At 41.6% G+C, this 21,402-nt stretch overlaps 1 protein-coding gene across 1 annotated transcript in view; it reads left to right on the forward strand.

The window, feature by feature from the left end:
- Nucleotides 1-20,792, forward strand: part of LOC124135773 (replication factor C subunit 1-like) — a 49,595-nt gene extending 28,803 nt beyond the window's left edge. The window contains exons 11-25 of the mRNA XM_046501322.2: nt 140-319; nt 479-592; nt 1,136-1,424; nt 2,181-2,281; nt 3,762-3,873; nt 5,175-5,269; nt 6,860-6,997; nt 10,190-10,285; nt 11,063-11,161; nt 11,319-11,473; nt 13,023-13,140; nt 13,858-14,003; nt 15,345-15,558; nt 19,342-19,536; nt 20,646-20,792. Of these exons, the coding sequence (XP_046357278.2) occupies nt 140-319; nt 479-592; nt 1,136-1,424; nt 2,181-2,281; nt 3,762-3,873; nt 5,175-5,269; nt 6,860-6,997; nt 10,190-10,285; nt 11,063-11,161; nt 11,319-11,473; nt 13,023-13,140; nt 13,858-14,003; nt 15,345-15,558; nt 19,342-19,536; nt 20,646-20,792 (2,199 nt within the window). The remainder of the gene's footprint in view (nt 1-139; nt 320-478; nt 593-1,135; nt 1,425-2,180; nt 2,282-3,761; nt 3,874-5,174; nt 5,270-6,859; nt 6,998-10,189; nt 10,286-11,062; nt 11,162-11,318; nt 11,474-13,022; nt 13,141-13,857; nt 14,004-15,344; nt 15,559-19,341; nt 19,537-20,645) is intronic.
- Nucleotides 20,793-21,402: the final 610 nt, after the last annotated feature.

The following is a 21,402-nucleotide window of genomic DNA, read 5'->3' on the forward strand; positions in this document are numbered from 1 at the left end:
CATGCTGAGATGTTAAAATTGTTTCATCTAGGTTGAATTTCAACCTTACATGCCTTGTTGTTTTCAAGAGTTGTTGAATCTGCATGAAGCCTGTGAAGCCAGTTGGGTCTCTATGATTTTCTCTGTGAATGTTCCCCAGGGAGCTGATAACTGCCTGGAGGGGCTGACATTTGTCATTACCGGGGTGCTGGAGTCGCTGGAACGGGAGGATGCCAAGAGTCTTGTAGAGAAGTATGGCGGCAAGGTCACTGGCTCACTAAGCAAGAAAACCAACTACATCATAGTTGGGAGGGATGCTGGAGAAAGCAAACTTAACAAGGTGATTGTGATATTAAAACAAATCTTGAATACCAGACAACAAATTGTATATATTATTATATATATTATTAATATATTATTGAACTTTTAGTGTCAAACAGTTAGTACAGAATCCACTTGACATTCACCCACACCATGACCTTTCCATACATTGATGCAGGCAAATCAGTTCAAGACACATCAGCTTGACGAGGATGGCCTCCTGGAACTGGTTCGTACGAGGCCGGGAAAGAAGTCAAAGTACCTGGTGAAAGCTGAAGAAGATGCCAAGAAGGTTAGAGTTGTCTCTCACTCCGTCCTTTTGATGGAGACAAATGTCATTACAACATTTCTATGATTTTGGCATTTTGTTTCGACATTATTACAAACTTTGAAGAAAATCTTTAGGACACTTTTGGAAACTCATCTGAAGCACTGCTTGCTACATGTGAGTGAAACCTTCAGCGCCAATGGTTCACATTCATTTGATGTACGTCTAAGGGTTTGGGGAAGCAGAATAAATTCCCCATAAAATCAGATCAATAAAATGAGATCTAGTGATCATTATGTGTGACCAGGGGGATTGTTTGTCATCTTCCTCCAACAGTGTATCTGGTTACTCGTGTTGCACCACTAGATGACCAGGCCCATGCTCAGGTATACTCAAGCTGCTGTGGAATTATGGGAATATGTGGCAAAAAAACAACATTCACTTCCTACATGCCGCACGTCCCCAGTATCTGACCATGTGTAACGTGTTTGCTTTTGTTAACTATTCTTGTACACTTCCTGCATTGTGTAAGTTGAATGTTAATTTTAGTGTGCTCTGTTATTGCAGGAAAAAATTGAGAAACAAAAATTGGAAAAAAGAAAATCAGAAGAAAACAACAATGTTCCACATAAAAAAGCAAAACTTTCAGAAGAAACTGGCAAAAAATCCTCAAAACCATCACCATCCAAGTCCAAATCTGACCAGTCGGGAGAGTCGTTACTGTGGGTGGACAAATACAAACCAACCAATATCAAGCAGGTCATTGGTCAACAAGGAGACAAGAGCAATGCCAAGAAGCTTCTCGGTTGGCTGCGGCAGTGGCATCATAACAGAGCCATCGGAACCAAGCCACAAGGTGACTACAGTCATTGATGTTTGCCGGACCGCCATTATATAGTTGTGATATTACTTACAGTGGCCTGAAACAGCCTGCACTCTTCTTGCTATTTACTTACTCAAGGCTCATGAAGGAGTTTCTAACAAAGCAATCGTGTGACAGTGAACAAAAATAACCATGACAGTCAAGGGTCCTTTTCGTGCCTTCAGTGTTAAAAGTTTAAGATTTAGGGGGCCTCCAGATTGAAATACTATAACAACAAAAACAATTACCCATGAATTGCCCTGAATTTCTAACACTGTTGTGATATTTGTATGTGATAATACAACCATTTCATTCTAAACAATTCTGTTTGGCTCATTTTTCAAGTTTTGATTACTTTCACTTGTGACATTGCCATGATAAGAATAGAAAATATGATGCAGCAATATCCCGTTTGTGGTCAGATTCCTCAAGCAATGGCAGACAAGGGATTACACCAGTTTGATGTTTTAGGGGATTGGGTGTACACAATGTCTGCTCATGGTTTGTACATGGAAGAGTTCATGCCAACTCACAGTCACCTTGCAGGATATTAACTGTGGGTTGTTATTGTCCTGTTCAGTCTGACATGATGTAGGTGGAATATTTGAAATTGACAGGTGTCAGTCTATGACTTAAACATTACCATGAAGACTAACTACAGTGTAGGACACCATTCAGTCATTCTGTCCTCAAATCAGGGTGCAGTGACCTCAAGATTTAAAACTCACCTCAAAACTTGTCTCGTTCCAGGTAAATTCTTTGGGAAGGATGATGGATCTGGTTCGAGGGCAGCTCTTCTCTCTGGGCCACCAGGTGTTGGGAAGACCACAACGGCAACACTTGTATGTCAGGTGAGTTCGCCGCTGCCGCAAGACAGCATCACCAATACCTATGCTTTATCCAACCTGGCCAAAGACACTATTTTTCTCCTAAACTTGATGAATTAGTTGAAAGGTAGTAGTTTTTCTAACACTAATGGACTTGGCCTACATATCAGAATGATTGTTGAATGTTTTTTCTACAATAATTGAATATGGAATTGAATTTAGACATCTAAGTCTCAGGAACCTCTTTGCTCAGAAAGCTGAAACTGCAAGTGATTATGGTCATTCATGGTTTGAGGTTAGGTTGAAGCTTCATTAATAGGGAGTCACTCTTTATGAATGCATTTGTCAATTAACAACATTTTCGGCTTCTGTAAAGGGAACAACTTTGTGTTTGGGTATACCTGCATGTTGCTGTGTGTGACAAAACATTTGCATGAGAGGCTTAAAAAAAAATAGTCTTGGTTCTCAGGCACCGCCCTCAATATCACTTTTCGTTAATAATTTCCATTTTCAAAAAAAAATATTAAAATCCTTAAATATTCAGCATCGAACACACGACCCAGGCAGTGAAATGCTACAATACTTAAAAATAATGTGAACCAATGTAGCGTGCAGTTACTTCCCTTTACATGCACACTGCTCTACGGTGTATATCATGTTACGGTCATGGCGACAATAGGAGTTTGTGTGCTTGTTTTACCGTTTGCAAATCTGGTCAATGAAAACATGTTATTTACAATAAAACATCACTAGACACGATGATTTACAAATTTTGTGATATTTGTGTACTGTACGCCGGATAATATTTCATACGCAGAGATTAAGATTACATGTGTATTTGTCTCGTATGTATCTATGTATCTCTTATGACTAATGTTTGTTTCAAGGTGAGTTCATGGTGAGTTGATGTGATTTGATGTGATTTCACCAAAATTAATGTAAACAAAATTGAATGAATTCTTGGGGAAAAGTAATTCAATGGATTAAAACCGTAAGTCCAGATACATAATGAACACTTTAATAGCCAGATAGTGAAATAACAGGACTAACTTCAACTTGTGTACTTCGGTAAAGATTTATTGACACACTTCTTCCAGTGTTGTATGCTCACAATAACATCTCCATATTGTGAAATAAAATTAAAGCTTGTTGTATGCTTGTATTATGCACATACTGGTAGTCCAACGGTAGTCAAATACTGTATTTCAGTATTTTACTCTTCGAGGAATACATTTATGTAGGGAGGCCCTTTCCTAGGTTGATTGTACACAACTGTTTATTTGGTTACATACTACTTCGACAACAAAAACCAACAAAACACTGCCCGCCTGCACTATATTTTCAAAGCCATTGTCTGAGAACCAATTCTTTTCTTCTTTTTTTAAGCCTAAGCCTCATGTCAGCTACATCACCCATAACATTTTGGCTTTGTATTCCTTTTAGTTTGCTTCTATCACAGTTGACATGTACATATGTCCAATGTGTAGGTGTAGCCCTTTTTCAGGAACTTGGGTTCTCCTACATCGAGCTGAACGCATCAGACACACGGTCAAAGAAAAGCTTGAAGGAATTCGTGGCAGAGGCACTGAACAACACAACACTGGTGGACTTCATGGGTAGGTGAAAGACTAGTACCTCAACATAGTACTGTCATACATGTCATGGCAGTTCCACACCCAGGTCATACATGTCATGGCAGTTCCACATCCAGGGCATAGTAGGTAATAACTGATCTAGGTCATAGTAGGTAATAACTGATCTAGGTCATAGTAGGTAATAACTGATCTAGGTCATAGTAGGTAATAACTGATCCAGGTCATGTTAGGTCATAACTGATCCAGGTCATAGCAGATCCAGGTCATAGCAGTTCCACATCCAGGTCATGTTAGGACATAACAGATCCACTTCCAGGTCATATTAGGACATAACAGATCCACATCGAGGTCATGTTAGGACATAACAGATCCACATCCAGGTCATGTTTGGACATAACAGATCTACCTCCAGGTCATGTTAGGACATAACAGATCCACATCCAGGACATGTTAGGACATAACAGATCCACATCCAGGTCATGTTTGGACATAACAGATCTACCTCCAGGTCATGTTAGGACATAACAGATCCACATCCAGGACATGTTAGGACATAACAGATCCACTTTGAGTGTCATGTTAGGACATAACAGATCTACTTCGAGTGTCATATTAGGACATAACAGATCCACATCCAGGTCATGTTAGGACATAACAGATCCACATCCAGGTCATGTTTGGACATAACAGATCCACCTCCAGGTCATGTTAGGACATAACAGATCCACATCCAGGACATGTTAGGACATAACAGATCTACTTCGAGTGTCATGTTAGGACATAACAGATCCAGGTCATGTTAGGACATTACAGATCCACATCCAGGTCATGTTAGGACATAACAGTTCCACATCCAGGTCGTATTAGGTCATTCCAGATCCAGGTCATTATAGGTGATAACAGTTTCAAAACCAGGTCGCATTAGCACATAACAGATCTACATCCAGGTGCAGTGGACTAAGGTTAAGATATTCAAACAAGAAATTTTTCTGTTCAGAAAGTGTTATCAGGATGACATCTACAAATATTTTCGAAGTCGTGTGATACGGTTAATTATTGAAGAAACAGATTAAGATTCCATAGCTGAATATTTTTTTAATAATTCAATGCTAACATTATACCGGTTTGTTTGTGAAGACCTGGCTGCACTGTGTGAGACCCTTGTGAGTATCCCAGCTGTGATAGTGCTGGAATACTGCTAAAAGCTGAGCATAACTACTCACTTACAGAGTTGTAAGGAAATCTGAAACCAAAGCATCTCAAGTGAGTCTATTGTGTCTACATTCGGTGTTCTCTACAGTTGTCAATACCTTCGTATTCAGGTCCGTCCAAGGCTGAAACAGGTGGCCACAAGCACTGTATCATCATGGACGAGGTGGACGGCATGGCCGGCAACCAGGACCGGGGCGGCATCCAGGTCAGTTGGGTCAGAATGACCACACGGTACAAGCAGTAACAGCAGTCTGCTGTGTGAAAGTAGTCTCTCTGTAATAAGATATCAAAAGCAATGAGGGGCCATTCTCACACTCTAGGGCTGCCTGTGGGGATTCTTTTACATTTTATGAGAATAGATCTTCAGTACTAATTGCATGTAGGAGCAGACTATATGGGAATGGATGGTTAAAATAGCTGTTTAGTATGCCTAGTTCTTGGATGAAAAAGAGCAATGCACAGTTGTGACATGGCTTGTGTGTGTCATACATGTTTATCATTGCTCCCAAAGTCACTCGCGCTCCAGTTCCACAAAGCCATCTTAGCACTATGACTATGACTATGATTGACTGAGCATTAAGATCACTTTGTGGAATTGGACCAGGTCTACTCTACAGCCACTTTGATGGAGCTGGAGGCATGGATGGCTCGGTCGTCCCAAGACGCCACAATTTGCTCTGTTCCTTAGGCTTCCTGGAATTGATATTCAATTTTGCCCTGATTATATTTCTAGGGTTATCAGCACTATACCTGTGCTAATGAATTTCACCAAAGTTAGAACCCTCTGAAAAAGCATTTCTTCAGGCTTCCCTCCCACATTAAGCTAACTCTCCTGTCACATGACTGAAATACAGTGGCACCACACTTGTCCAGATCTTTCCCATGCACTAATCCTACCCATGGGGCAACTTTTATCAAAAGCAAAATGTTTACTATATAAAATGCTGTGAAGTAGGTCATCGTGTGGCAGCCATGTCAGGTAGGATTATATCACAGTGCATTAAGATGCCCTCTGGAATGATAGATCGGCTGGTAATCCAATTATAATTCGGCAATAAGTGTCAATTAGGAATTTAGTGAAGTTTTACTTTCATCCAGAAGTGTATGCCGCTTTCGAAACAACACAAAGATGTGGATGACCTCCAGTCTCCTCTGTGATTGGTTGCTCACTAAGGCAGATTATTTCTTATCAGAAATTTATCAAGGATTCCAATCTAAGCGTCCTTAGGCAAAGGCAAATTGGGGAAAAATCATACTATTCCTAATTATATACATTTTTTTTTCAATGTTCTTATTTTCATAAAATCTAAGGAATTAGAAATTTTTAATTCAAATTGGGATTTTATACTGTTATTTGTTGCTGACTTGGGGTCAAATATCGGCCTCTGAGCAGATACAGATACATCCCAGCTTATTCATATGTTTTACTGCAATAAGGAGGATGCCTAAAGTCTAAGTGATTGAGATATCCAGATTTGTTTCTCCAAATGATTTCTTGTAAAACGCAAGTGTCAGATAAGTGGGTTCCACTGGACTATTCGAAGTGGAGTAGAACCCAACCCACTGGCTGACTCATTGTAGACTGTGTTGTTGCCGACATAAGTAACCCAGCCCACACACACCTTTGTCTCTTGCTTGAAGGTATGTTCTTCCCTGTTCTGGTTTTGTAAATCATTTATGTACATTTGCAGTTGGAATAGTTTTTGTATGCTGTCTGACTGATACCATGCTTTTCAGGAAATGAATACACGGGTAACCGTGACTTCGAAACTGTTGACAAAGTGTTTTGTTACAGGAACTGGTGCAGCTGATCAAACAGACGAAGATCCCGGTCATCTGTATCTGTAATGACCGCAACCACCAGAAGATGCGCACGCTGTCCAACTACTGCTTTGACCTCCGCTTCTATAAGCCCAGGGTGGAGCAGATTAAGGTCTGTGTAACCTTGGAGAATGGACATAATGATTGACAGTGCCTTATGATTTATCTGAGGATGAATGATTGAGATAATGTGGAATAGTGATAGAACTTACTTGGTTGCTGACATGTTCTATATATTTTCATCGGTGGGTTATTTTTACCTGTTGAGTGTGTGCTACTGCTAAATATAGAATACTAAACGAGCTCCCGTGTAATTCCAATTTTATGTAACGAGTGAATAGTTGTGGTATCTGACAAGCGAAAGCGAGTCAGATACCACAACTATTCACGAGTTTCATCAAATTGGTTTTACACAGGAGCGAGTTTAGTATTTTATTTATTACTTGCCATTTATAACGTTTTTAGAATTATGCTGTTGAGTATGAATATGCAGACACCTACACGATCCACGGCATAGTCCAATTGAGTTTAACAGAATAATACTTCAAACATGTCCAAAGTTGAAACGTATGAATTTAATACCATACAACGGTCCACCTTTAGAATTCACAAAATTATCGTAGGGCTAAGACTATCGCAACTCAATACTTTAACAGACTAACGACTGTCGTTGCGCTACAATATGTTCGCCTTGTGGAACGGGCCTTGCCCCTCAAAGTTTACAAAAACGTCCCGATGACGTAAATTGTGGAATTTTGTTGCAAGATCCATCGGCGTAACAATGCCATGTGACGTCAGCCTAGAAACAAGGTGGCTGGGGTCATCGAGTGTGCATAAGCTCCTCTCAGTGATCTATCAACTCCACACGCAATGTCGTTGAATAAGCCAAGGGATGTTGAGAGCTTTCAATATTTGTTCTAGAAATGTGTTCCGAGAGTACATAAGCACGCGTTTTGGTATTACACAATGTGTAATACAGCTGTATGTTTATTAAACGGGTGATCTCTTCACGGGCAAGTAATAAATATAAGTACATTATATAGAGACTCAGTGGAGTTTTTTCAACTAAAAACATAAAGCAGGGAGGTTGCATAGTCTGGAACCTATTTTCAGTTTAGTGATTGTTTTTAGTGCCATATGTGAAATTGAGAAATAATTTTTGGTAATTGAGATTAACTGCTAGATAGATGTCACAAAACGTCTCCACTCCCTAAGAGGCTTTTCTAATCATTGCAACTGGTATTGCAAGTGAAGGTATGCTGTGTCTCACTGTAGCCATGGTAACGGAAGTGAAGGTGTGCAAGTTCTTCGTGTGTCTCACTGTAGCCATGGTAACGGAAGTGAAGGTTTGCAAGTTCTTTGTGTGTCTCACTGTAGCCATGGTAACAGAAGTGAAGGTGTGCAAGTTCTTTGTGTGTCTCACTGTAGCCATGGTAACGGAAGTGAAGATGTGCAAGTTCTTTGTGTGTCTCACTGTAGCCATGGTTACGGAAGTGAAGATGTGCAAGTTCTTTGTGTGTCTCACTGTAGCCATTGAGGGTGAAACGATACACCGATATTCTGATGCATCGCGATACTTGACCAACGATACGATACATGATACACGTGGGTCTATTTATCGATACGCCACAATACGGAATGCAAATCTTAGTACAATGTTCCCTGGCTATTGCACCCTTTGATATAGCGCTAACTCGGTTATGGAGAGCGGTAACGCATGGCTCTCAAAACGTACTTACATCTTAATAAGATCAAGTTTCTTCACTGACAGGATGTTTTTCCCAATCACAAAAAAACATTATCAGCGCGAGCAGGGAACACCGGAAATGCCAGCCAATAAATCCGAACTCAAGTACGCAATTCAATCCTATTATTATACTATCTGGTTATAAAAAAACGTGTTCATTGTATATCTGGACTGTTTGTAATATATTTTATTAATTTTATTCAAAATTTCATTCAAAATTTCATTCAATATTGTTTACATTAATTTCGGCGAAATCGTATGTGAAGTGATCAGTAGATCTCACAACCGTTATTTACAGCAGCCATGGTCAGATTGCAGGATGCAACGAACTTTAGTTGCCAGTGAATGGATACATATATTATAAATGCCATACCTTGACTCTTCAAAAAACATATTTGTGGCAACTTGATTATTGTGTGTCAACATAACGCTTTCCCAATTGAAATACATGTAGTGCGAAATAATTTCAGATACAATTTCTTCCGACCATTGTATCCAAATTCTTGAAGTTTTATCACTGGCTACTTATTAACTGAATCACTGGTAGATTGGGAGAAAACGTGTGTACAGCTGGTTGCTATTTCCGGCTTAGTTTACGAGACAAAACACACGATAATCTTAATCTCTGCATATAAAACAATGCCTTGGAGAGCAGGAAATAGAATGTTAATGGTAAATCATTGTGTCTGGTGATGTTTTATATCAAATTTCATATTTTTATAGACCAGGTTTGTAATACCTGTTTATTCACCTTAATTCGCTGAAGGGATACGATGTGTTTGCTTTAAAAACGCATATCACTCGATATATATGTTTTTTACACTACGAATCATAAACAACTATTATTCTAATCCTTTTTCAAACTCGGAAGCGTACATCGTTTTAGGTAGGCAGAACATGTACGGTGGTGTTGGTCATCTACCCCCTACGACTCCACCTCCGTTAAGTGAGGGTATCACTGTCCCCTGACAATGTTGACATTTTAATTTTTCTGAAAAAGAACCTGGAGTTGAACTATTCACACTGCGAAGTGCATTGATTATTTTCTGGTGTTTGAACTTTGTAGTTTCCTGCTTATTTGAAATTTGACATGTTTTGACGGAGGGTGAGAGGAAGTTCCACTTTGAAGCTTGACAAGTAGTCTTGTTATTATAAAATAATTTTGACTGTTCCAAAATCATGAAAGGTCCAAGCCTGACATGCTTGAAGCCTTGAAATTTAATAAATGCTGGAGTACTCTTTTTTATCGTTGCGTATCAAGATAGGTATCGTATCGTGACCAGAATATTGAGATAGGTATCATATCGTGACCTTCCCGTATCGTTGCAGCCCTAGTAGCCATGGTAACGGAAGTGAAGATGTGCAAGATCTTTGTGTGTCTCACTGTAGCCATGGTAACAGAAGAGAAGATGTGCAAGTTCTTTGTGTGTCTCACTGTTGCCATGGTAACAGAGGGTGAAGATGTGCAAGTTCTTTGTGTGTCTCACTGTAGCCATGGTAACAGAGGGTGAAGATGTGCAACTTCTTCGTGTGTCTCACTGTAACGTTTGTTGTCAGGGAGCTATGATGTCTATGATCTACAAAGAGGGGTTGAAGATTGATCCACCAGCTCTTAACGAGATCATCTTGGGGGCCAATCAGGATGTCCGACAGGTGAGCCCCAGCATCATGGGATAGGCACTTTAGCCTTTTCAACTTGTGTTCCTATGTTTCTTCACTTATGTTTATTTGCTGATCAAGTGCAGGCATCACATAAACATGACCAATGCTGCATAAGAAAGAATAATGCATTAAGAAAGGCATGAAAACTTGAAACTTACATCGTTGGAGAATGAAAATAAATAAATACAACAAAAAGATGATATGTAGTTTTGATCCCCTTGTACATGCCTGCAAAAATAATATTCCAGTATTTAATTTTTATACAAGTTTACATGACGCCCTTGTATATGATTGTATTGTCTTGTATTGATATATTCTCGTGATATGATACTCGTATCATGGAACAGAGTATCACTCACTCACTCACTTACTCACTCACTTCCGGGGTAGAATAGGTCTGCGGCAACCCATGCCTGCCGTAAGAGGCGACTAAGAGGATCGGGTGGTCAGGCTCGCTGACTTGGTTGATGCATGTCATCGTATCCCAATTGCGTGGATTGATGCTCCTGATGTCAGTCATGATTGTCTGGTCCAGACTCGATTATTTACAGACTGCCGTCATATAGCTGGAATATTGCTCAGTGCAACTTAAACAACAAACAACACCACTCACTCACTCACTCACTCACTCACTCACTCACTCACTCACTCACTCACTCACTCACTCACTCACTCACTCACTCACTCACTCACTCACTCACTCACTCACTCACCTTCCCACTCACTCACTCAATCACTCACTCACTCATTCACTCACTGCTCCTTTAGGTGATCCACAACCTGTGTATGTGGACGGCCACAAACAAGACACTCACCTATGAACAAGCCAAAGATGATGCCAAGAAGGCGGAGAAGGACTACAAGCTGGTGAGTACACATCACTTTTTCAAAGGGACCAGCAGTTTAATGATGTCTTTGGATTAAAGGGTATGAATCTTAATACAAGTTTGACGTAAATACAGTAAGACGCTCTCATATTTCTGACTGTTCATGTATATCTTATGTTGCACATTATTCTTTTCAGAGTCCATTTGATGTGTGTCGGAAGGTGTTTGTGGGTGGAGAGGAGACTGCCAAGATGACGATCCACGACAAGTCAGACTTGTTCTTCAACGACTACTCCTTCACACCACTGTTTGTGCAGGAGAACTACACAAGTGTCATTCCATACTCTGCCAGGTACACAGTAGGAACACTACACACTGCGTTCACTCGGGACAAGTGTCATTCCATACTCTGCCAGGTATACAGTAGGAACACTACACACTGCATTCACTCGGGACAAGTGTCATTCCATACTCTGCCAGGTATACAGTAGGAACACTACACACTGTGTTCACTCGGGACAAGTGTTATTCCATACTCTGCCAGGTACACAGTAGGAACACTACACACTGCATTCACTCGGGACAAGTGTCATTCCATACTCTGCCAGGTATACAGTAGGAACACTACACACTGCGTTCACTCGGGACAAGTGTCATTCCATACTCTGCCAGGTATACAGTAGGAACACTACACACTGCATTCACTCGGGACAAGTGTCATTCCATACTCTGCCAGGTATACAGTAGGAACACTACACACTGTGTTCACTCGGGACAAGTGTTATTCCATACTCTGCCAGGTACACAGTAGGAACACTACACACTGCATTCACTCGGGACAAGTGTCATTCCATACTCTGCCAGCTATACAGTAGGAACACTACACACTGCATTCACTCGGGACAAGTGTCATTCCATACTCTGCCAGGTATACAGTAGGAACACTACACACTGTGTTCACTCGGGACAAGTGTTATTCCATACTCTGCCAGGTACACAGTAGGAACACTACACACTGCATTCACTCGGGACAAGTGTCATTCCATACTCTGCCAGGTATACAGTAGGAACACTACACACTGCATTCACTCGGGACAAGTGTCATTCCATACTCTGCCAGGTATACAGTAGGAACACTACACACTGCGTTCACTCGGGACAAGTGTCATTCCATACTCTGCCAGGTATACAGTAGGAACACTACACACTGCATTCACTCGGGACAAGTGTCATTCCATACTCTGCCAGGTATACAGTAGGAACACTACACACTGTGTTCACTCGGGACAAGTGTTATTCCATACTCTGCCAGGTACACAGTAGGAACACTACACACTGCGTTCACTCGGGACAAGTGTCATTCCATACTCTGCCAGGTATACAGTAGGAACACTACACACTGCATTCACTCGGGACAAGTGTCATTCCATACTCTGCCAGGTATACAGTAGGAACACTACACACTGCGTTCACTCGGGACAAGTGTCATTCCATACTCTGCCAGGTATACAGTAGGAACACTACACACTGCATTCACTCGGGACAAGTGTCATTCCATACTCTGCCAGGTATACAGTAGGAACACTACACACTGTGTTCACTCGGGACAAGTGTTATTCCATACTCTGCCAGGTATACAGTAGGAACACTACACACTGCGTTCACTCAGGACAAGTGTCATTCCATACTCTGCCAGGTACACAGTAGGAACACTACACACTGCTTTCACTCGGGACAAGTGTCATTCCATACTCTGCCAGGTACACAGTAGGAGCATTACAAACTTCATTCACTCAGGACAGAAAATCAGTACATCCTAACTGTCATAGTATATTCTCCTAAATCATGTGTGAATTTACCCAGTGGTGACAAACTTGCCTGATGATTCCCTGTGTTCACAGAGGCAACACAGCAAGACACCTGTCAGCATTGGCACGGGCAGCCGATAGTATCTGTGATGGGGATCTAGCGGACAGAAAGATCAGATCTGCTCAAAACTGGAACCTGCTCCCTGCACAGGTGAGTTGCCAACACATTCACAACATATTCAACAACAGTTACAAGCTGTCATGTTTAGTAGAGATAGCACAGGAACAGGTAGTCTGTCTAAACAGATTAGACAATATCCTGTGTGCAAACTAAGGAAGAGAATATATGGATGTAAACTTCTTTATTATGAGGAACACAACGTTTTGGAGTATATGCTTACTCCTTCATCAGGTGAATGAATGCCATGAGGCAGAGAGCATATATATGTACATGTAAGGTCTGTGGGAGGCTCTGAATTTACATTTTGATCAATAGGGCAATGTAAATAACCCCCCCCAAAAATCTTTTTGAAGCATATTTGTAAGCCTTTTTCCTCAGAAGCAGTCCTTGATAGAGTATGAAAATAATGTCACTCAAAAACTTACATGAAACCTCTCCTTGTGATTTTCTCCTTATCCTTGTGATTTTCTCCTTATCCTTGTGATTTTCTCCTTGTCCTTGTGATTTTCTCCTTATCCTTGTGATTTTCTCCTTGTCCTTGTGATTTTCTCCTTGTCCTTGTGATTTTCTCCTTATCCTTGTGATTTTCTCCTTATCCTTGTGATTTTCTCCTTATCCTTGTGATTTTCTCCTTATCCTTGTGATTTTCTCCTTGTCCTTTAAATTTTCTCTATGTCCTTGTGATTTTCTCCATATCTAATGGTGCTACAATGTTTTCAAGTTCTACAATATGGCTGTTTGTTGCAGGCCATCTTCTCCAGTGTGATCCCCGGGGAGGTGATGCGGGGCAGCTTCCCCCAGATGGTGCAGTTCCCCCAGTGGCTGGGCAAGAACTCTAGCCGGAACAAGACTGACCGCATCATGCAGGAGCTCCGCACACACATGAGACTCCAGTAGGTCTTCTACATCAAACTACAATAATGACCTGACCCCCCTCGTGGTTTAGTGGATAGAGCATGGAGAGTGGAAGGTTGTGGTTCGATCCCCTGTCGCATCATACCAAAATATTTTAGAAGATGGTACTTGTTGTTACCCTACCTACCGGTCGCCATTAAGGGGACAAAACAAGGACTAGTTGGCTTGGAGTATGTATACTGTGAGTGGGGTGTCCATGTTAACCTGTGACATGGTATCTCAGTGGGCTAGCAGTATTAAACCAGTATTAGTCCGGACTAGTACAAGCAGCCACGAACATGAATGCACTTCACCTCACCTCACCTCACCTCACCTCACCTCACCTCACCTCACCTCACCTCACCTCACCTCACCTCACCTCACCTCACCTCACCTCTCTCGACCCATGAAGATCTGGGGAAGTATTCTTCAGCAACATATGCTTGACTTAAAAGGCAACTAACAGAATCGGGTGGTCAGGCTTGCTGACTTGGTTGAAGCATGTCATCAATACCAATTGCGTGGATCAATGCTCATGATGTCCATCACTGGATTGTCTGGCCCTGACTCGATTATTTACAGACCGCCTTCATATAGCTGGAATATTGTTGAGTGCGGCAATAAACAACAATCAATCAATCACCTCACCTCACCTCACCTCACCTCACCTCACCTCACCTCACCTCACCTCACCTCACCTCACCTCACCTCACCTCACCTCACCTCACCTCGACTTACATCTGTCAGCACCAAAGTGATTTATGGGTACAATCAGGTAGTACTTTATCCAAAATTACTTTACAATAAATTGATTATTAGATTTTAATCAAAATGTCTTCAAACATGTGAGACAGTTGGCTAGTCATTGCGGAATTATTTCTTCTCTATTCAAGGCATCTGTGTATCCTGTAAATGTCAAGCAATGTGATTCACATGAAGCTTACATGTTTGGTAGGACTGTGTACAGTGTGGTTCAGTAAGGAGTGAGTATGGTTTAACAATCTTCTAGCAATATCATGGCAGGGGACACCAGAAATGGCCTTCACACATTGTAGCCATGTTGCGAATTGAAAGCGTGAATGCTTTAAACACTAGGCTACCTGACAGCCCCGAAACTCTTTGGACTGTAGATACTCCAGGCAATAAAATGCTGCAGGACAGGGCTGTTTGGTTGGTGTGGTTTATAATGGAAGGATTAATTTATAATGTCACACCATGATACAATGAGTCACTGTTCAGATACCTTCAAATCTTCTCTCTGTCCTTTACTAATAGTGACATGGTGTGTTTTCTTGATCTATGGCTGTGGTGTGTTCAAGTTCTCACATTGTCTGTCCCAGAATCTCGGGCGACCTGAAGGGTCTGAACATGGACTACCTGCCTGTGATCCGACACGTGATGACCCACCCTCTGGTGCAGCAAGGCGGGGACGGGGTCAGGGAGGTCATCGACTTCATGGACAACTACGACATCATCAAGGAAGACTTTGACAACATACTGGAAGTAACAAAGTGGCCAAACAGTTCCGATCCCCTCAGTAAACTGGATTCCAAGGTCAGTGTCATTGTGACAGAGAAGATGGTGGTAACCTCTTCTGTGTTGTGTGTTTGCATTGGCTAGTAAATTTAATCATGTTAAAGCAAAAATGGCGAGAATTTATCTAGCTTTCTTACGACCTGTTTTAAGAAAACTATAGAACAATCTTAGATTAAATGTGACTTCAACCAAGTGCTAGATCATTACAACTATGACAATAGGTGTTGACTCTAGCACACACAGGAAAGAAGTGAGGTTTCCCGCCATTACGCACGTCATAGCTTGGGTTGCTTTAGTGCTATTCTGGAACAACTAATTGACAGTGAAGAGGACGTCTGTGGAAAATCTGAAAATGTTGTTAGTGTGACAAGCCAAAATACAGGATTTATGGCACAGATGTAATAGAGGTAGTATTCTTAGAATTATTAACAATGATAACTATTGTTCGATTTTTCTTTCTTTTTTTGTCAATATACTTTACTGGTATGTATGACAAGCAATGCAAGTGTGTGACACAGCTGCTGTGTGAACAAGTAATATTAGTCAGCCATCAAGAATTGACTCAAACCTTGAATGGGTTAGTTCTAAACCTTACACCACTCCTGTTAACTCACAATGTCAAAAAAGATCCATTTGAGAAAGAAGCATTTTGCCATTAATATCAGCTTACACGGTGATGTGACCATTATATCATCTTACATGGTGATGTGACCATTAATATCATCTTACATGGTGATGTGACCGTTATGTCATCTTACATGGTGATGTGACCGTTATGTCATCTTACATGGTGATGTGACCATTAATATCAGCTTACATGGTGATGTGACCATTATATCATCTTACATGGTGATGTGACCATTAATATCAGCTTATACTGTGATGTGACCATTATATCATCTTACACAGTGATGTGACCATTAATATCAGCTTGCACTGTGATGTGACCATTAATATCAGCTCACATGGTGATGTTACCATTAATATCAGCTTACACGGTCATGTGACCATTAATATCAGCTTACATGGTGATGTGACCATTATATTGGCTGTTTCAATCAGAGAGTAGTTGATGCATGTTTACCTTTCCCAATTGCGTAGATCAGTGCTCATGATGTCAATCACTGGATTGTCTGGTCCATACTCGATTATTTACAAACCACTATCATATAGATGGATTATTGCTAAGTGCGGCATTAAACAACAAACAGTAGACTGTCCTTATCAACTATCAGATGATAAAGCCTAAACACACCATCCAGTTGAGCAAATGTCTAAAACCTGTCTAGGTTAGTCCTCATTAACTGATGGTGTGCAGCAGGCAGCAGCACTTGATGTACTACTGCCCTGTGTGATTCCAGGGCAGAGTAGGTACATAGGTACATAGGTACATAGGTACATAGGTACATAGGTACATAGAGTAGGTACATTGAGTCCTCCATCCTTGTAGCGAGAGAACCGATGAGGATTGGGTAGTTAGCACGTATGACCTTGTAGTGGTTGTGTACACTATAAATAGTAAGGGGTATGTTGTATGTAGTCTGCCTACTCTCAGTGCTTGGCTTCAAACGGCAAACACCACCATGATGATAGGACGCATTTGAAGTAATTAAACTGTGCTGACCTTACAAGTAGTTAGTCCTTCCTGCGGTGTTCGGGTTTCCATGGGTTCAGAGGCAAGAACATGACAGTCCTCATTACCGGCCATTGCTCATGCTGTCAACCAGGTTTTTTTTACCATTATTGTTTAGATGCAAGCAGTGTTGCTATCAATGGCGTAAAACTGTATTTACTTCACCCCCACACCACAGATGTCTGTTGCACTCTCTGTTGACTTGTGTTGTAGACCAACTGTTGACTTGTTGTAGACCAACTGTTGACCTGTGTTGTAGACCAACTGATGACCTGTGTTGTAGACTAACTGTTGACATGTGTTGTAGACCAACTGTTGACCTGTGATGTAGACCAACTGTTGACATGTGTTGTAGACCAACTGATGACCTGTGTTGTAGACCAACTGTTGACTTGTTGTAGACCAACTGTTGACCTGTGTTGTAGACCAACTGATGACCTGTGTTGTAGACTAACTGTTGACATGTGTTGTAGACCAACTGTTGACCTGTGATGTAGACCAACTGTTGACATGTGTTGTAGACCAACTGATGACATGTGTTGTAGACCAACTGATAACCTGTGTTGTAGACCAACTAATGACCTGTGTTGTAGTCCAACTGTTGACTAGTGTTGTAGACCAACTGTTGACATGTGTTGTAGACCAACTGTTGACCTGTGATGTAGACCAACTGTTGACATGTGTTGTAGACCAACTGATGACATGTGTTGTAGACCAACTGATGACCTGTGTAATAGACAAACTGTTGACATGTGTTGTAGACCAACTGATGACATGTGTTGTAGACCAACTAATGACCTGTGTTGTAGACCAACTGTTGACCTGTGATGTAGACCAACTGTTGACATGTGTTGTAGACCAACTGATGACATGTGTTGTAGACCAATTGATAACCTGTGTTGTAGACCAACTAATGACCTGTGTTGTAGACCAACTGTTGACTAGTGTTGTAGACCAACTGTTGCCTTGTATTGTAGACCAACTGTTGCCTAGTGTTGTAGACCAACTGATGACCTGTGTTGTAGACCAACTGATGACCTGTGTTGTAGACCAACTGTTGACCTGTGATGTAGACCAACTGTTGACATGTGTTGTAGACCAACTGATGACATGTGTTGTAGACCAACTGATGACCTGTGTTGTAGACCAACTAATGACCTGTGTTGTAGACCAACTGTTGACATGTGTCGTAGACCAACTGTTGACATGTGTTGTAGACCAACTGTTGACCTGTGTTGTAGACCAACTGTTGACATGTGTCGTAGACCAACTGTTGACTTCTGTTGTAGACCAACTGTTGCCTAGTATTGTAGACTAACTGTTAACATGTGTTGTAGACCAACTGTTGACTTGTGATGTTGACCTGCGGTGTAGACCAACTGTTGACCTGTGTTGTAGACCAACTGTTGACTTGTATTGTAGACCATCTTTTGACTTGTATTGTAGACCAACTGTTGACCTGTGTTGTAGACCAACTGTTGACATGTGTTGTAGACCAACTGTTGACCTGTGTTGTAGACCAACTGATGACCTGTGTTGTAGACCAACTGATGACCTATGTTGTAGACCAACTGATGACATGTGTTGTAGACCAACTGATGACCTGTGTTGTAGACCAACTGATGACCTGTGTTGTAGACCAACTGATGACCTGTGTTGTAGACCAACTGATGACATGTGTTGTAGACCAACTGATGACCTGTGTTGTAGACCAACTGTTGACCTGTGTTGTAGACCAACTGTTGACAGGTGTTGTAGACCTACTGATGACCTGTGTTGTAGACCAACTGTTGACATGTGTTGTAGACCTGTGTTGTAGACCATCTGTTTACATGTGTTTTAGACCAACTGATGACCTGTGTTGTAGACCATCTGTTGACATGTGTTGTAGACCATCTGTTGACATGTGTTTTAGACCAACTGTTGACCTGTGTTGTAGACCAACTGTTGATATGTGTTGTAGACCAACTGTTGACATGTGTTGTAGACCTGTGTTGTAGACCATCTGTTTACATGTGTTTTAGACCAACTGATGACCTGTGTTGTAGACCATCTGTTGACATGTGTTGTAGACCATCTGTTGACATGTGTTTTAGACCAACTGTTGACCTGTGTTGTAGACCAACTGTTGATATGTGTTGTAGACCATCTGTTGACATGTGTTGTAGACCAAGGCAGCTTTCACCAGGACGTACAACAAGGAGTCCCATGTGACACCCTACGCCACGGGGGTCATGTCGAAGAAGAAGCGGGGGAGGGCCCCTATTGAGGAGGACGATGACCTCATGGGTGGTGAGGACAGGGCAGCGATGGCAGTCAGCTCTGATGATGATGACGACCTGGAGGCAGACACCATGATCAAGGTGAGGGCGAGTGTGGATAAGTGAGGTTAGATCTTTGTCAAGCTTATGCAGAACATGTGGGAAAAAGTGTTTTTGATGCTTAATATCTGTTGCCCTGTGTTCCCTGTTAATCTGAAGGTCTTACCATACACATTTAGAATGGATGCAATATGCACTCAGAGTCAATATGCAAAAATCCAAGTTCAGACTGTCAACAGGCCCATGTCCAATGTTTTTAGTCTATGTTCGTCTTGAATAGCGACATCCTGACCTATGATTAGTGTGTCTCTGGCTACAGAGAACTTCTTCATTGTTTGTGACAGCATTTCTGTGCCTTGAACCCTTGATTGTCTCATTGTAATATCGTTACCCCAGTCAGCTCTTCATTGGTCTGCAGCAACCCATGTTTGCCGTAAAAGGTGACTATGCTTGCCGTAAGATGCAACTAACAGGAGTGGGTGGTCAGGTTCACTGACTTGGTTGAAGCATGTCATCATATTCCAATTGCATAGATTGATACTCATGATATCAATCACTGGATTGTCTTGTCCAGACTCGATTTATTATCTGATCGCCGTCATATAGCTGGAATATTGCTGAGTGCAGCTTTCAACAACAAACAAATCGATGTTGTCAATGTGTCCCTGCCAAGATATTGCTTGAATATTGCTAAACGTGGCGTAAAATTGTACTCACTCACTTTGTTATCAAACAGTCCATCATCCTATTTTCACTGTACTTAATCCTCTTTATTTTGTTTCTTTGTTCATTAATCATTCTGTCTGTAAACACATATATATATATATAATTATTAACTCAATACATTAACTCACTGATGAAGAGGCAAGAAGTAGCACTGAAACATCGTTACAAACAATAAAGAAATTCTTATTCATGTCTTCCAGTACTTTTTACTTGTAAGAACCGACTCTGCGAGGGATCGGGTGGTCAGTGTGTGTTATTTACAGTGACCTCAGATGTTGACCATGGTATCAGCTACTGGTTTGCCTGGCCAGACTGTTTAACGACCACTGTGATAGAGCTGGAATATAGCTGACTGTGGCTTGATACAACCTCCACTCACCAAGTGGATTTAGCTGACATTAACACAGCATGGTTTCTGTTCACAGAAAGGGCCGGCCAGCAAGGCAGCAGGGAAGAAGGGAGGAGATGCAGGAGGGAAGAAGGGAGGAGATGCAGGAGGGAAGAAGGGGAAGGGGAAGGCTGGCGCTGGGGGGAAGGCTGGCGCCGGGGGGAAGGGAAGAGGCAAGAGCTGAGCGGGGAAGGTGGTCAGGAGAGACCAGGAGACCTGCCCACATCCGATGTGGGGACATTCCTACATTTGCTTCAAAATATGTGAAAGCTTCATGAATCATTGATAATCCAGTCATGGCCTTGAATATGTCAATTCTCTGATGGCATTCTATGGAGCTAAGCTTAAATACGGACGGTCAGTAAGGGTAAAGCCACCATGTCACACCATATTGTTGCTCGGCTGCTGTGTGATGTGTATAATTGCAAGTGAATCATGTAGTACCATGCTTGCCGGCGGTTGGTTAGGACTGTACAAGATGTGAGCATGTTTGCTGTGGACTCATCTGTGATTGTAGCAGGCCTGTACACTTGCTGTGCAAGGTGAAAGTATTCTATTTTCTCATATGTGCTTGAACAGATCATGATTAAGATTGTCAAAAACGATTTGCGTATTTGGAGTGCTGTATCGACGTGATCGAGTGCTATCACAATTGATCATATTTGTGTTGGAGTGTTTCTGACCTGGATGCTAGAAAGTCTATAATGTGTTGTAGGAGCCACTTGCAGGAATTCTCTGGAATGTCACATGTGATAACACCTGTTATCATGAGAGTTGTAAGGGCTTAAGCCAGA

This window comes from Haliotis rufescens, unplaced genomic scaffold (genome assembly GCF_023055435.1).
Source record: "Haliotis rufescens isolate VD_foot unplaced genomic scaffold, xgHalRufe1.0.p SCAF_1, whole genome shotgun sequence".
In the NCBI taxonomy this organism is placed as follows: domain Eukaryota; kingdom Metazoa; phylum Mollusca; class Gastropoda; order Lepetellida; family Haliotidae; genus Haliotis; species Haliotis rufescens.